This window comes from Tympanuchus pallidicinctus, unplaced genomic scaffold (assembly GCF_026119805.1).
Source record: "Tympanuchus pallidicinctus isolate F22 unplaced genomic scaffold, pur_lepc_1.0 scaffold21, whole genome shotgun sequence".
In the NCBI taxonomy this organism is placed as follows: Eukaryota; Metazoa; Chordata; class Aves; order Galliformes; family Phasianidae; genus Tympanuchus; species Tympanuchus pallidicinctus.
In genome coordinates, this window is record NW_026294733.1 from 5,250,010 (window position 1) to 5,265,843 (window position 15,834).

Genomic DNA, 15,834 nt, shown 5'->3' on the forward strand with positions numbered 1-15,834 from the left:
AGTAGTTAGTTTGGAAAGTTGCATAGCATGTATAATGGATTGCCTTTTTATTACTATTTATAAGTACAGTATAAATGAGGTGTGATACTTCCCCCACTTTGGTGCTGGAATCTGGAGTGCTGGGGAGGCTGTCTGCCCGTTGCCTTGGCCTATTCTGTATGTGTGTTTGCTAGCACAGATGTGGCCTTGTGCACAGCCTGAGATGTGTTGCCATCAGCTCCTCAGCAGTGCTGTGCTCACTGACCAAAGCCTGTGATGAGAGTTGTGTTTTGTCAATCATCTTATGTTCTACCAATAAAACATACTTAGGGGTTATATCATCTGCGTATTGCTGGCTTTACATTTTCTCTATCTGCTTGTTCTGTATCAACTGCCATTTTAAAAAGCTGATGTGCCTTATTGTCATTGCAGAAGACTGTTAAAAGAAGAATTTTCCATTCGTTATGGTAAAATCTTTGAGATTTCTTTACCGTCATTAAAAGGTATTTATGTTCTTTTCTGCTGTCAGGTGTATGCTTAATACCTTAACAGATGCTGCTTTAAATTTTAAGAGGAAAAGCCACACATCTGAGCAGCGACCTACTCCCTGTTTCTCTTCACACCTGCATCAGTCACTGTTGTAAACATGGTGTACACAGCTGCATGCAAATCTGAATTTCCCAAACTGGTATGAACTTTCCCTGCACTGATTGGTACACGTAAGCACACATGGAAACTTCCTGTCAACACAGAAAAAGGTATTAACAATACATGGATGGCTTTTGCCTTCTACCTTGGGTGCTCTGTGCAAGTGCTTGTGGTTTTCTCGTGAAGAGATGTGGCTGTAATAAGAAATGCTGACAGCTGTGTGCTGCGTCAGGGTGAGCAGCACCCTCCTGTGGGCCAGGTTTGAATTCCCGAGATGCAAGAGATATCAGACGCTTGTACTTGCAGCACATGGCATCGCCTATTCAGCTGTAAAAAAAAAAAAAGCTGCAGTGTGTTTCAGTGTTAATTCACTTCACTGGTTATGTGGCTTGGTCAGGTCATGGCCAGGAAGAGTCAGAGCAAAAATAGACCAATGCTGAGTGCAGTTCTGGGCAGTTACTGTGAACTTTATATAGCCATACATGCCCTTGTGTAATACAAAAGGTTTTCTTGATCCAGCTTTTACCTGAGGGCACCTTTTACCTCAGGAGACCTCAGCGCATTCTGTGATATTCTGTGTGTGTGTGTTGGTGCCAGCAGTGGTAGGTGCATTCAGCTTCAGGTGCTGCCAGCAGGAGCTTTCTGTCCTCTTGTAAAGTGCAAGGCTTTTAGTAGGGTAACTGATGGCCTGCTGACACTGAGCCAAGGTGATGGGCTTCAATCAGCAGCACCCTTTGCTGCTATGTAAGGCTGTACCTTACCTGCAGACAGCTCTGAGACAGAGTTGTCTCTGTACATATCCTAGGTGACCCCACCCTGCTCCAACATCTATTAAAAATCAAAGAACGTTCTGAATTGGAAAGGCCCCACAAGGAACATCGAGTCCAGCTCCTGGTTCCACAAAGGACCACCCAAAATTCAAACCTTGTTTCTGAGCAGTTTGGGGCTGTGCCTGCTGCCGTCTGAGGCAGAACTTTCCCTCACCTCCACCTGCCCTCCCCTGACAGCTCCAGGGAGAGCTCAGCGCTGCCCTCCGCTCCCTGTGAGGAGCTGCAGCTGCCCTGAGCTGCCCCTCAGCCTGCGCTGCTCTGGGCTGAGCAAACCCGGGGACCTCAGCTGCCCCTTGTAAATCCTGCCCTTCAGAACAGTCCCCATCTTTGTAGCCCTCCATTGGATGCTCCTTAGCTGTGAACCAGCCAGCAGGGCAAGCGGCATCCCACGAGTGTGGCCCCAGAAGTGCTGGGGGCTTGCAGGTAGAAGCAGCAGGCCAGGCCTGGAGTGATGCCGAGCAGCCTGGGCTGAGTGCCAATTCAGTATGAAATAGCCACGTCTCCCTGGCTTATTTCATAATACTCATCTGTAATCAATTTAATCAGTTTACTGAGCCACTACAGAATTTTCAATTATTGGCTATTTAGAAAAGAGTCATTAGCACTAGGTACTTGTCACACAGGAAAAACAGCAACAAACTGTTGCGAAGCTAGCAAGGAATTTTTTTCATTCTTCTTATACAAATGGAGGATGCTCTCCAAATCCCCAAGCTTTTGTACTGTGAGGTGCTGGGTTTTTTCCATGTTTTACAAGCAGACAAAGGATAAGACCAGTCTATGGTGTCCCAGGTAGTGTGGCAGCTGGTGTGCAGTGTTTGTATCTGCAGCCAAAGATGCCCTTCCACATCCAGTTAGATTTGCTCTCCCTACACAGAATCCCTTTCCAAAGGATTTTCTATCTCGCATTTTCCAAAGTATACTTAAAGCATTATTTGCATGTTTGTCTTTGTGGCTCATTGGTGGGAGGGAGCAGTAGTCCAAATGGATGCTTTTTTACATTTATTTGTGGAGCCCTTTGTCCCTCTCAAACTTAAAAATGGAGTAACTGTATTAACATGTGCAGTCTAAGGGTGAGTGACACTTCTGGCCCTCCAATGTTTATGTCTGAATAGAACCTTGTTTTTGCCTTGCGTGCTCTGCTATGACCCCTGCACATTATCATAAACTGAAAAATCACAGGAGGCTGCAAAAAGCTATTTTATTTTCTGGGATGACCTAATGTACTGCTTCCAGATGCTCTGGTGTTATCTCTTCAACTGTGAATTTGAAGGAACCATAGGACAGGTTCTGATAATTATTGTCCTCGAGTGCTGTTTAATATTTTGCCTTGTCTCAGCAATGGGACCAGTTCTGAGCTTGTCTCTCTTTTCTGGGTTTTTCCCAATAAATAAATAAACAAATAATGAAGCTTTGCGAATGTCTGCATCTTGAAAATTCATTTCCAAGGGGAACTGAACTGGCAGCCTTCTGAAAAGACAGTAAGGCCCTAAATGTAAAAGGAAAGAAAAGCACTTCATTTAGATTCCTGGCACCATTACTTGGCTCACTTGCTGTGTTTTATTAAAGTGGCTCGTGATCTCAGGACCTGCAGAGCTGTGGGATACACCCATGACTAAGGCAGGCTGGTCATTTTATGGAGCCAAAACGCTTGGGACGCTACCTGAAAAGCTTCCAGGAGCCCAATAGTCATAAACATATTCACAGAGCTAAAAACAAATAAAAATCCTTGCATGTGCAGTTAGCTCTGTTTCACAGAAAACAACTGTATTGCCTGAGATGTTGCTAGTCCTGTTAAAAGCAAACAATGCATTGACACAGCAGCAGAGAAGTGAACTCAATGCACTTATCCATTGCAAGGTGCCTGTGTAACAAACACATACCCACGCAATTTCGTGATATTTTTCTGTTTTAGGATAGACGTTGTCTGGAATCATAGAATCGGTTGTGTTACAAAGATCATCTAGTCCAACTCCCTTGCAATGAACAGGGATATCTGCTGCTCAGTCAGGTTGCTCAGACCCCTTCAGCCTGGCCTTGGACATCTCCGATGCTAGGGCATCCACATCTCTGGGCAAGCTGTGCCGTGCCTCACCTCTCCTATTGTAAAACACTTCTTATTTCCAGTCTAAATCTCCTACATTTTAGTTTAAAGACATTTCACTTTGTTCTATCACAACAGGCCCTGCTAAAGTCTGTCTTCTTTCTTACAGCCCCCTTTAGATACTGAAGTCTGGTCTCTCTCTTCTCCAGGCTGAACAGCTCCATCTCTCAGCCTGTTCTCACAGGGGATGCACTCCATCCATGGGATCAGTTTTGTGGCCCTTCTCTGCACATGCTCAAACAGGTCCACATCTCTCCTGTACTGAGGACTCCACATCTGGACATGGTGCTCCAGGTGAGGCCTCATCATCAAGGAGTAGAGGGGCTGGATCACCTCCCTTGCTTTGCTGGCCATGGGGTTTTTTTGGATGCAGCCTAGGATATGGTTGGCTTTCTGGGCTGTAAGGGCACATTGCTGGCTCACATCCAGCTTACCATCCACCAACCAACTGTAAGAATGAAACAGCCCTCTGCTGCAGCTCCACTGCACCTGGAGCTTGGGTTTCCACTGTTCTGGTTCTAGCTGTTTGCAATGTATTGCAATGTATTGAACAGATTGTTGTCACGTTGCTCCAATACTGTGCTACAACTGAAAGGAAGATTTTTTCTTCTCTTAAAAAACAGAGGAAGCTGTATTACTGAGAGGCAAAGTCTTGCCTACATTTGCACTGTTCAAGCTAATTGTCACCATGTGTCCAACCCAACCTTTCCCACAGTGGAGTTTAACAGGTGCGCTTATGGTGGCAATAAAGATCAACCTGTGAATATGCATTTGAAAACAAACTATTTCAGATGTTTAGCTGTAGTGACCTCGCATTTGGAAGAATTCATGTCCTCTGCCAGCTGAAGGTCACCTGAACTGTTGTGGATTTATTTTTTAAGCTTATCTGTTACACATTTTCTAGAGTAAATGTGAAATGTTTCCAGTTTCTGCCCTTACCTCACCTCATGCAGAACAAGCAATTTCAGAGTTTTACTCAGCGTTCAGTGTAACCAAGTATGCTCTTATATCTCTTCTGTCAGGATGAAGAGTATAAAGAGGCCTCTCCTCAGTGCCAACAGGCAGAAGGATTGAGCAGAAGCTGCTCTTGCATGAAGGCCCTCCATTCCAGAGAGGCCACAGCAGAGAACTGAACCCCATGGGGAAGCCTGCTGGGACAAGGAGCTTGGGAATGTAATTGCATGGAAAGTATGGAATATTTTAAAGTCTATTATAGAAAAGCAATTGGGAATTTGCATGCAAGAAAGGGAAAGACAGAGCACAGAGAAGGCTTCAGGCAACTAAAAAATCACAAAGGATGGTAGGGGAAGAACAGAGACTGAAGGAATGGAAAAAAACTTCCCAAAGGCACAGTCTTCAGCATGAATTGAAAGAATATGGGTAAGTCAAGGCTTACAAACCTGTGGCAAGAGGTAAAGAAAATCATAACACATAAACGTTGCAGTGCCTAAGTGGAACATGAAGAAGAAGTGACGTGCAGTGAGGGCAGTGTTGAGGTTAAGTGCAGCCTGGATACTGTCCTCAATGGAGAACATGCTTTGTCCCATCTTCGTGGTGGGTAGTAATGCTGAAAAGACTGTCAAGATCAGAACTCCTTGACCTGAATAAGATGAAAAGTCAAAGGATGGATTGTACTTAGATGTGTTTTATTCCAGCAAATAAGCCAGCCTTTGAGATGAACCTGGCCAGTTCTTCAATGACTGAATCACCAGTTCTCCAGTGACTGCACTTCAAGATGAAGGAATCGTACAAAAGATTCAGATGTGGGTCATTTACTAAGCAAGAAGATGAAAAATAGAGACAAACTTGGGCCAAGATACAAAAAGAGCTATAACTAGAAAGGATTATAAAGCACACGAAGGGATCATCTTTAAAGCATTAGAGGAATGAAAAGGCTAAGGAAAGGAGTAATCAACAACTGAAAGAAGAGGGAGGGAGAGGGGAACTATCAACAGGTGTATCTGAAAGTAGGTGAGTGGTGGAGGAATGGCAGAGAAAGAAGAATTAGCATAAATAGATAGATATATTGAGCAGCTGTCTCCCCTACTGTGTCTTCTGCAGGCAGAGAGTGCTGGTGTTCTTCATTTATTTACCTCACATTACTGAAATACAGTTTTCTGTAGGGTTAAGTAGGTGATGGTAGAAAAGCTACCAGAAAAGAAAAAATGTTTGTTTCACTGAAGGGTTTTTTCTTTATCATAATCATGTCAAGAATAGATGAAGATCTGAGCAGAGAAGCCCATTAGCACTTGGGCCCCAGGGAGGGGCAGTGCCATAGCACACGAAGGAAGATTTCTGTGCACTGCTCCCCTTGTTTAGCCAACACATCCCTGGATACCAGCAATACTGTTATCTGGCAGAAACACTTCTCCGAACTCCTTCAATCATTCTGAATGACCAGAACAAGTTTTCATCAAAAATAGTCATCCAGAATGATGTTTGTTTTCAAAATATAGCCCTGTTTGGCTGGCTGCACTGTCTTCATCAGCTGAGGTGAGATAAAAGGGCCAATGTCTTGGCAGAAAAAGTCAGTTTTCTCAAGAGAAGCAACGCGTGATTCAGAAGGAGGGCAAAGGAAAGAGGTTTGCAATTGTTTGGCTTGTGCCTTCTCTGTTCGGTGTGTGCTGTGAGGTGAGAGGACGGGTCTAGCAGCAGGTAAGCAGCTCCACATGGTTTCTGAGGGACCTTAGGAGATCTCCCTGTGTCCCGTGGCTCCTGCAGCCAGAGGTAAGAGAATTGGGTTGGGAAGTGAACCTGTTGGGCAGGAGAATGGGATTTCTCATTATCCCAGTTCTGTTTTCAAACTGCAGCCAGGACGGTGCTCAGGACTACATTTGTCTGTGTGTCTGTGTTCAATTCTGATGAAAAGGTATGCTTTATTGCAACTGCATTATGACTGAGAAACTTGGAATAGCTTTGGGAACTATATACTTAATCAGACTGAGAAAGCTGCATACTTTCATTTTGCAGATATCAGTCCCTGTGATGGGCTTGTTTGATGCAAGCCAGCAATGTAATTTCAAATGTCAAAATGTTAAAGGAAAAATTATTTTGCAAATAACTTTCCCTACCTGTGTGTTGCATTCCTAAAACATCACTTGGTATATTTCAAGATTTTCAAACTAGATTTTAAATGGAAGTATCATCAAGAAGGGCAAGATTGTCTGACCTTTATCCCTCTGCTGTCCCACTAGTAAAGAGCACAACAGCCTCTGTAGCTCTCTCTGATGGGGACATCTGTGTCAGTATGCAAACCATAGCCTCAGGTTTGTACTTGCTTGAGTCCATAACTGATAACAAATGGCACCACAAGAAGGTGTTGTCTGGTTTGGCTGAGGTTATTTTCTTTTGTTTGTTAATTTGCTCAATCTGCATAAGCCCCGGAGCCAAGCAAAGCACATTATGCACATGAATGCAACATTTCCTGTCTGTGACTCTTCATACCTGCTCTCCTGCTTAGCCTTCCTGCTGCAATGGAGGACAAGTCAAGCCAGACATCAGGACAGAGCAAAAATGTGCAGAGCTCCCTAACACCAGAAGAGCCTCCTGTCAACTTTACGCACATCAAGTTGGAGGAGAATGAGCCCATAGACTTCAGGACTAAGGATTTTATCCTGAAAAAAGCCAGAGAGGTCTGCAAATGCAATCATCAAACCATCATCACCTTCTTCTGCCAGCTGTTCCCAGTGCTAGACTGGCTTCCCCATTACAACATCAAGATGCAGTTGCTTGGGGATGTCATATCTGGGCTCCTGGTGGGGATAGTGGCCATCCCTCAGTCCATCTCATACTCCCTGTTAGCCAACCAGGATCCCATCTATGGAATCTACACAAACTTCTTCTGCAGTATCATCTATGTCGCTATGGCCACTTCACGCCACAACTTTGTGGGATCCTTCGGAGTCCTCTGCCTGATGATTGGGCAGTCTGTGAATCGGCACCTCCAGCTAGCAGGGTACGATGACAACACTGGCTCTCTGCTGGTGGGCAATGCCACCTCCTCCAGCGATGGGATGGGTGCCTGTGACAGGAGCTGCTACGCCATCACTGTGGCCCTTTCCTTGAGCTTTCTGGTCGGTCTTTACCAGGTACAAATGTCCACTGTTGTGCAGTTTCCTTGCTAGGAACTTCTTAGTGCTTAACAACTCTAAGCTCCAGTCCCACTTCAGACTTAAAAAACATGAGATGCCTTTCCTAAATGCAACTAGAGCCTGACACCTTTAGCCAGCTGCAGTGATTTGAAAAGACTGAACACAGCTGAATTTAAGGTTTTGCTTCCCCCATGTGCTGGGTCCTTGAATCTGTCTGAAACATGCTTAGAATCAAACACAGCAGGGGAAATAAAGGAAACTGTGAGCCACCTTCCTGACACTTTGGTTCTGGACCTGAGCTGACTGCTCTGTAGGTGAGAAGCAGTCAGGGCAAAAAGGAACAGCCCTCACAGACAGCCATCGGCAGGGGCTCCGTTAATGGCTACGAATGGCTTGGGCCTGGCTGTTAGACAGCTTCAGGTCCTCTCACTGGAACAATTAAAATCACACTATTCTCATGCCATTGAGATACTAATTACTGCTTTGATCTGTCTGCTCTCTGGACTTCCACTGTTAACTATGCACCCTTATTGCTTGAAAAAACACAGCAATGGGGATCTTGTAGGCTTTCTTGTATGGCATCTCTCACCACAGACAAGTCTGGGTAGCAGTCTTTAGTATTCAATACACCACATTATCTACCTAAGACAAAAATCTGGGTCTCATACTGAATGCTCAGCAGACAGAATAGCTAGACATGCTGAAGTAGAAGCAAACTGCCATAAATTTCCAGCTACCTCTTCTAGCCCTTCTCATGGATGCTAATGATATGGGTGTCTTGCTTTTCAGATCCTGCTGGGGGTTTTGCAGCTGGGCTTTGTGTCTGTCTATCTGTCAGAACCTCTCCTCAGCGGCTTTGTGGCCGGCTCCAGCCTCACCATCATCACCTCCCAGATGAAGTACCTCCTCGGGCTGAATATTCCCCGTCACGAAGGGGTGGGGTCCTTCATCCTGACATGGGTGGATCTTTTCAGGTACATCCAAAACACCAATATCTGCGACCTGGTCACCAGCCTGGTTGCTTTGGCCATCATAATACCTGTCAAAATGATCAATGATCGGTACAAGGACAAGATGAAGGCCCCGTTCCCTGTAGAGCTGCTCGTGGTCATCATAGCCACAGTAGTATCTTACTGCTTTAACTTTGAAGAGCGATACAAGTCTTCGGTTTGTGGGGCCATCCCCACCGGCTTCAGGAAACCCACCCTACCAGATACAAAGCTGTTTTCCAGCCTGGCAGTCGATGCTCTGCCCATTGCTATTATAGGCTTTGCTATGACGGTCTCCCTGGCGGAAATCTTTGGCAAAAAGCATGGCTATGCTGTCCGTGCCAACCAAGAGATGATCGCCATTGGCATGTGCAACCTGGTCCCATCTTTCTTCTACTGCTTTGCTAGCTCTGCAGCCTTGACCAAGACTTTGCTGAAGGAGTCCACAGGGACCCAAACGCAGCTCTCTAGCCTGGTCACCTCCCTGGTGCTGCTGCTGGTGTTGCTGTGGATCGCTCCGCTCTTCTACTCTCTGCAAACTGCCATCCTGGGGGTGGTCACCATTGTCAACCTGCGGGGTGGCCTGAGGACATTTTGTGAAACCCCACGTATGTGGCAGCTCAGCAAGCTGGACACGGTGGTGTGGTGGATAACCATGCTGGCCTCCACGCTGATCACCACAGAGATAGGACTCCTCGTGGGCGTCTGCTTTGCTCTGCTCTGCGTCATCTTCCGCACGCAGAGACCCAGGGCCGCGCTCCTGGGCAAGGTCAGCAACACGGAAATCTACGAAGACCAGTCTGCTTACAAGCAGCTCAGCAGTATTGCCAACATCAAAATCTTCCGCTTTGAGTCGTCCCTTTACTATGCCAACAAAGACTATTTCAAGACTGCGCTTTACCAGAAAACTGGGGTCAATCCTGTCCTGCTGGCTGCCAGGCACCACAGGGCGAAGACCCGGGCAAAAGCAGAAACAGGCAACAGGAAGAGCATTTTTAACACTCTGTTTGGTTGCCTGAAACCTTCCAAGAAACACGTGGAGAAGTCACCCACAAGCATCTGCCTGCCATCCCTAGATATGCACACCCTAATCATTGACTGCGGGGCTATGCAGTTCATAGATACCATGGGTCTCTCCGTGCTGAAAGAGACGCGCAGTGACTACCAGGAGCTCGGTGTCCAGGTGCTCCTGGCCAACTGCAACCCCCTCCTCCGCCGCCGGCTGCGGGATGGAGGCTGGGCTGCTGGGGCACACGGCGACCAGCCGGCTTTCCACAGCGTGCACCACGCGGTGCAGTTTGCACAGCAGTGGTACCACGAGCAGCAGCAGGAGAGCAGAGAGAGAAGGGATGCTGCCCCGGATCCTGAGGACCTGAGCGTCCAAGCGTCTCTGTAGAGCTGCACGTGAGGAATGATTTCTGATGAGCTGGGCTTCACCGCAATTTTAGGGTGGTTTTTTTTGTTTGTTTGTTTGTTGTTTTTTGCCTTTTTTTTTTTTTTTTTGCAAGCAGAGCACTGAAAAAGACCTGTTAGCAGCAAGCAAGAAGTAAACGGACAGGGGAAGCGCGGATTTCAAGGCCAATAATCTGAGAGGCATTTCAAGGTCAGCCGCGTCGGTAAAAAGCCCGGGTGGCTTCCCCTCTGCGGAAAGGACTTGCCAGCGACAGGCGGCACACAGCCGTGCGGAGCCACCGCTGCTGCGGTTCCGGACTCTCGCGGGCGCTGGGGGGCGCGATTGAGCCGCGCCGGCACCGCGGCGGGGAGCGGGGATGGGCCGGCAGCGGTGTGCGGCCGCCGGCTGTGAGCGGCCCGGCCTCGGTGCGGGGAAAAGGGAAGCGCAGGAGTGTAGGTTCTTAAAAAGGCGGCTGAATTTGGAGCCGTTCAAATTCCAAGTCCAAACTTCCCGTTGTTCTCAGTGGTGCAAAAACACCCTCCAAATCAATAACGGTGTTCTCCAAACCCAGCGCCAAGGAAACGTCGCTCTACGAGCGTGCTTAGGAGCATTCCCAAATGCAATGGGAGCTCATCGTGGAGAGTTTCCTTCTGTGTGCAGCTCCAGTGCCCAGACAGAATGAAACAGGAAAGTGAGGATGCAAGAATCCCCTCCAGGGGTGCTCTCACAAAAATTGCACTGTAGAGAAATCCGCGTCCCATGGCTCTGGTGCTCCCCAACCAAACCAGGACCAAGAACCAGCATGACCACGCTGCTTCACACATGGCCCCACGTTCCTTTGTGCCACCTTTATTTGGGACTGTCCTTCCCTCCCCTGTGTCCACTCTGAGTCAACGTGGGGAGTAGATTGCAGAGGAACAGTTATGTTCCAAACAGCCCATGGCAGAGAGCATAACAGTCCCTCAGAGGCCACAAAACAAACACTACAGAGAATAGGACAGGACAGGATAGAATCATTTGAACGGGAAGGAACCGTTAAAGGCCATCTGGTCCAACTCCCTGCAATGAGCAGAGCTTCTTTAGTGCTCAGAGCCCCTTCAGCCTAACCATGGGTGTCTACAGGGTCAGGGTATCTATCTCCCCTCTGGGCAGTCTGTGCCAGTGCCTCTTCTCCCTTACTGTAAAAAAATTCTTCTTTATATCCAATCTAAATCTTCCCTCTTTTAGTTTGAAACTATTTCCCCTTGTCCTATCACAGCAGACCTTGCTAAGGATTCTGTCCCCTTCCTTTAGTTACTGACAGGTCTGCTCAAAGTCAGCAACAGCAAAACACTTCCCTTAAAAACAAACAAGTTTCAGAAGACTGCAGGGAATTTGTTCAGCTGACAGCCCTTGCTCCATCTGCAAATCCACCGTATATGCTGCATGTTTAATACAACACTATTCCCCTGATCACGTTTAGGAAACACTACATCTGACAGCTACTTGGAGACTTGTAAATAAAGTGCATGGAAAAGGAAACCTGCTGGCTCTGCTCAGGAACATATTTTTTTGTGGTCAAAAAAAAAAAAAGAAAAAGATTCCTTCAGATAGTTTAGGATTGGGGTATGCCCAGCAGCCTGTTGGAAGGGTTGGAAGTGCCAGACAAACCCAGACCTTGCAGGACTGACTGCTCAGCATGGGTCTCTCAGGACCCGAGGAAACGGCCGCAAGTTGTACCAGAGGAGATGTAGCTTAGACATGAGGAAAAACTTTTTCTCTCAGGGAGTGGTCAGGCACTGTAATGGCCTGCCAAGGGTCCTTGCAGGCTGCCAGGGCATGAAGCAACTCCCAGGGAGGTTGCATCAGTCATGGAGAGTGGGCAGCGGGCAGCTCTGTGTGCAGAAGAGTCAGAGAATCTGCAGAGAGAAGACTTGCTACTTCCACTTTGCTTCCTCTTTGGAGTAGCAGAACCATCGTTTTCCTTGAAAGCCCATTTATGAGGGAAATTAAATTGTTTTAGTTAGGCTTTATATGCATTTATGATCTCAGCGGGTTGAATAAAGCCACAGGAGGAAGTAAAATGGATGCCGATGACTTCTGGGCACCGCCTGCTGCAAGATAGCAGGTGAGGTTCAATGGAAGCAGGGATTCCCACCTCCTGCTGCTATGCAGTGTGCAGGCACAGAGGAGCTGTGAAAGTGCCAAAGCAACACTACTTTCTTATCAGTCCCTATGAAGAGGCCGTGAGTTGTAAATGATACCGAGAGATAGGACACAAACTGTACGGTCCAAGGGTAGCCCATAATCAGTGGTGCAGGAAACCAGGTGGTATATCTGGGCCCTTCACCTTTGGGGCCACCGGTGGGACAGCACTGCCCTGACACCTCCTGCCCCTTCCTGCAGCACTGCCAGGCACTGCAGAAATGCCACGTGATAAAAGCAAATGTTATATCCCCCAGCAAGCAGCTCACCTGTTCTGCTCCTTCTCTCTCTGCCCCCTGCCTTGCTGAGATCTATAAATACTCCAAGAGTGTGATAAATAGATGCTCAGGCTTTGTCAGCTGTGGTTGGAGCTGACTGTGCAGCTGTTAATTATGCCGCAGCAGCAGCCGGACAGGTTTGAATCCTTTTGATGCTTTGAAATGCTCCCTCTGGGGAAGTTTAGAGAATAAAGGTTTTATGGCTGAATGGTGTTTGCTTCACCTTCTGGAAAGCATATGGGATTGCTGCTCTCGCCCCTATTACCTGTTCCTGGATATGCTCTTTTCTAGCCCCAGGAATTACTTCTATGATAAAGCAGGGTGCTCCCAGCACAGGCAAGTCCCACAGTGTAACATTTGCCCATGTAAAACTTCCCAGGCAGGCAAACCTTGGCTGGGAAGGAAAATCAGTGAGCTGCAGGTGGTGGCATTGAGTCTAATAATAATAATAATAATAATAATAATAATAATAAAACAAATAAAAATTAAAACTTCATTGGAGGCAGCTGGTGCTGGAGGAGTGTCTGGGCAGGAGTTGGTGCTCCCCTAAGCCAGCTGTGGGCTCTATCAGTGGCTCAGATGGCAGGAGATCTCTATCCTGTGGCTGAGAAAGGGTTTCTGATGTGCATCCTCCACAGTTTCAAATCTTTTAAAGCAGGGTTTAAACAGAGGGTGCTGTGCAGCCCTTTCAGCAGAATTCAGAAGCTGACGTGATTGTGTCAGAGCAAAGCCTTCTGAGAAGCCCAGGTAGGAACACAGCAAGGCCATGAGTAGAGGCAGAGCAGTGAGCTCTGGCCATACAGGGGTGCAGGGGACAGGTCTCCTTCAGGTTAGACCTAAATTAGGCTCTGCAGGAAGAGCTCCTTGCCCCGGGCTCCAGCTCAAGCGGCCAACTGCGGTCCCACAGGCAGCTGCACGCAGATGTGATCACAAATTCTGCATTACCACCACCAGAGAGGGGCTGGGTGCCCCGTCCCACCTGTGTGTGTCTGCAGGGACGGGACTCAGAGCACAGATGGAGCTGTGGGTATCGCTGTTGGTTGCAGGTTGGATCAGATGGCCGTTAGCGATCCCTTCCAACTCAAACGATTCTACGACTGTGCACCTCACGCGTGCTGTTTTCCTGAGCTCTCTACAACCGTTTGCCTGGACAAATTAGCAGCTGATAGGTTGGGAGATGGCCACCGATGGATCTGTCGGCTCCTCACACTCGGCTGAGGCTACGGAGAAGTAAACGGGACCGGTAGCGCTCCGTTGAGCGCCGGCAGACGCCGCCGTGCCGCCAGGGGGCGCCACCGGCTCAGCAGGAGCACCCCGAGCAGCGCCTCCCGCCCCGCCTGCCCCGCCTGCCCCGCTCCGTCCCTGCGCGCACTGCCCGGCAGCCGCGGCGGCTGAGCTTCGTGCTGCTGCGGTGCTGTGGATGGAGCACAGGTACTCACTGCATTCTGCACTTTGTTTTCCCCGCTTTTCCCCCTGGAATTCCTTATTCAAGCAAGTAACTCGCTTCAAAGAGGACGCCCAGCAGCTGCTGCTGGTCCGACCTGCTTTCGCCTTGCCGGCACTCTCACCCCAGCGCAGCTGCGTCATGGTGTGCTTCACATGGTCTGCTGTGCTGCGGAGGATGCAGGGTGAATTTCCCCGAGTGCTCTGCTGCGCTTGGGTAGGCATTGGATGTAATCATTGCTGCCCAAGCGTGCAACTGCCAGCACAGCTGGCACAAGACAAGCAGGGTCCCGTCTGCTCTCCTCTTTTTGCACAGCTCTGGATAAAGAACCATCCTGCTGTTTTTCTTCTTAATGTTAAGGTTTTTGATGGGGCATGAATGGTCAGGAAGATCACTGTTCCACTAAGCAACGAGAGGACCTAGCTAATGGGTTTCCATCCCATGAAGGGTTTGGGGTTCCCTTCCCAGGTGCTGCAGGCAGCCCAGTGCCAGTGGGGTTGCACTGAGAACCTCTCACTGCTGAGTGTGGGTACCAGCGTTGGGCCAGAGCTGACCCTAGGGGTTCCAAAGGCCGTGCAGCCCCCCAGCACCACTCCACCCCTCATGCAGTGCTGTGAGCTACACCTGGAAATCTGGGTGGGAATAACCGCAGTGATAGCCTGAGGATTCCAAAGGTGAGGACTCCCAAAGGCCAAAGAGTGGGAAGGAAAAAGTCACTCTCCTTGTGTAATTTTGTTTGCGTTTTAATAGTAGAATTGCTAACAAGTGGAGTCGTCTAACTGCTGCCATGGAAACGGCAGCCTTCATCCCTCACACGGTGCAGCCATCTGCAGCAGAGCAATCCTGGGCTGCACGAGCAAACTGAGTTGGGGGCTCATGGCCGACCAGGGCAAGTGGCAAGGAGCACAGCAGGACCTTCATCCCTCTGAGTGATGTGACATACCTGTACATGCAAATGGGATTGGAGAAGAGCAGCCATGCAGATCCAGCGTGGATCAAATTGGTTTGAATGGGTTTTGGGTTAGCAGTGGCTGCATTGCTTTGGTTCCACACTTAGTGGACATTGATATGAGCAGGCAGAGGGCAGGATGTGCAAGAAGTGCTCTGAGAGGAAGCAGCCTCACAGAGCACCAGCACTTCTGGCTGGCTTGGATGTGCTGTGCTGAACCTCTTGGTTTGCACAAAGTGATTCACTTACGAAGTGTAGCACCGAGCACCTGGCTATGGCAGGTTGAGCAGATCCCATTACCTCCTTCAGTGCTTCCATGTGTGCACTTTCATGGAACTCCTATCCCATCCTTTCTTCAGAGCAAAATGACTTGTGTCTATGCTACTTCATCTCCAAAACTATGCAACAAAGAAGGAAAAATAAATTCAGGAAGGCTCGTGGGCATCCTGAGTGCAGAAGAGGTAGAATTAATACTATCAATAATCCATGATGAGTGATTCACTTGGCTTTTATTCAGTCACGTGTAGTTATCAGTATTTGTGTGGATGCGTGCAGCCCCTGTGCAGATCAGCAGCAACCAGAGAGGGTTCCGAGCTGCTGTTGTCCTGTGGGGTCCGGGGGGAAGATTGAGATGGGGTGGGCTCTGCCCCTTCTGCTCATGGAATCATGGAACCACAGAACCATGGAATGGTTTGGGTTGGAAGAGATCTTAACTATCACCAGATGCCCACATCTGCTCTGACCCAGAGTGCCTGATTTGTCAGCTGTCCTCACACTCCTGACAGATTGTTCAGTGGCTTCCAGCTCATGAGTTGTAAATGGGGAGATGGTCTCCAAAGAATGATTTCTTGTAAAGAAAGACAGACAAACTTGTTCCCTGTTATCAGACCTGTTTATTATTCTGCCTTGCACAACTGGGACCAGGTCATTGGTCTTACACATCTGTAA

General features: G+C 48.3%; 1 protein-coding gene across 1 annotated transcript; it reads left to right on the forward strand.

Moving 5' to 3' along the window:
* The first annotated feature begins 3,383 nt into the window (after positions 1-3,383).
* Positions 3,384-10,141, forward strand: LOC128081343 (sulfate transporter-like). The gene is made up of 4 exons (XM_052684464.1): positions 3,384-3,852; positions 4,581-4,938; positions 7,019-7,646; positions 8,439-10,141. The coding sequence occupies exons 2-4, from the start codon at positions 4,856-4,858 to the stop codon at positions 10,032-10,034; spliced, it is 2,307 nt and encodes a 768-aa protein (XP_052540424.1). The 5' UTR covers positions 3,384-3,852; positions 4,581-4,855; the 3' UTR covers positions 10,035-10,141.
* The last annotated feature ends 5,693 nt before the right edge of the window (positions 10,142-15,834 follow it).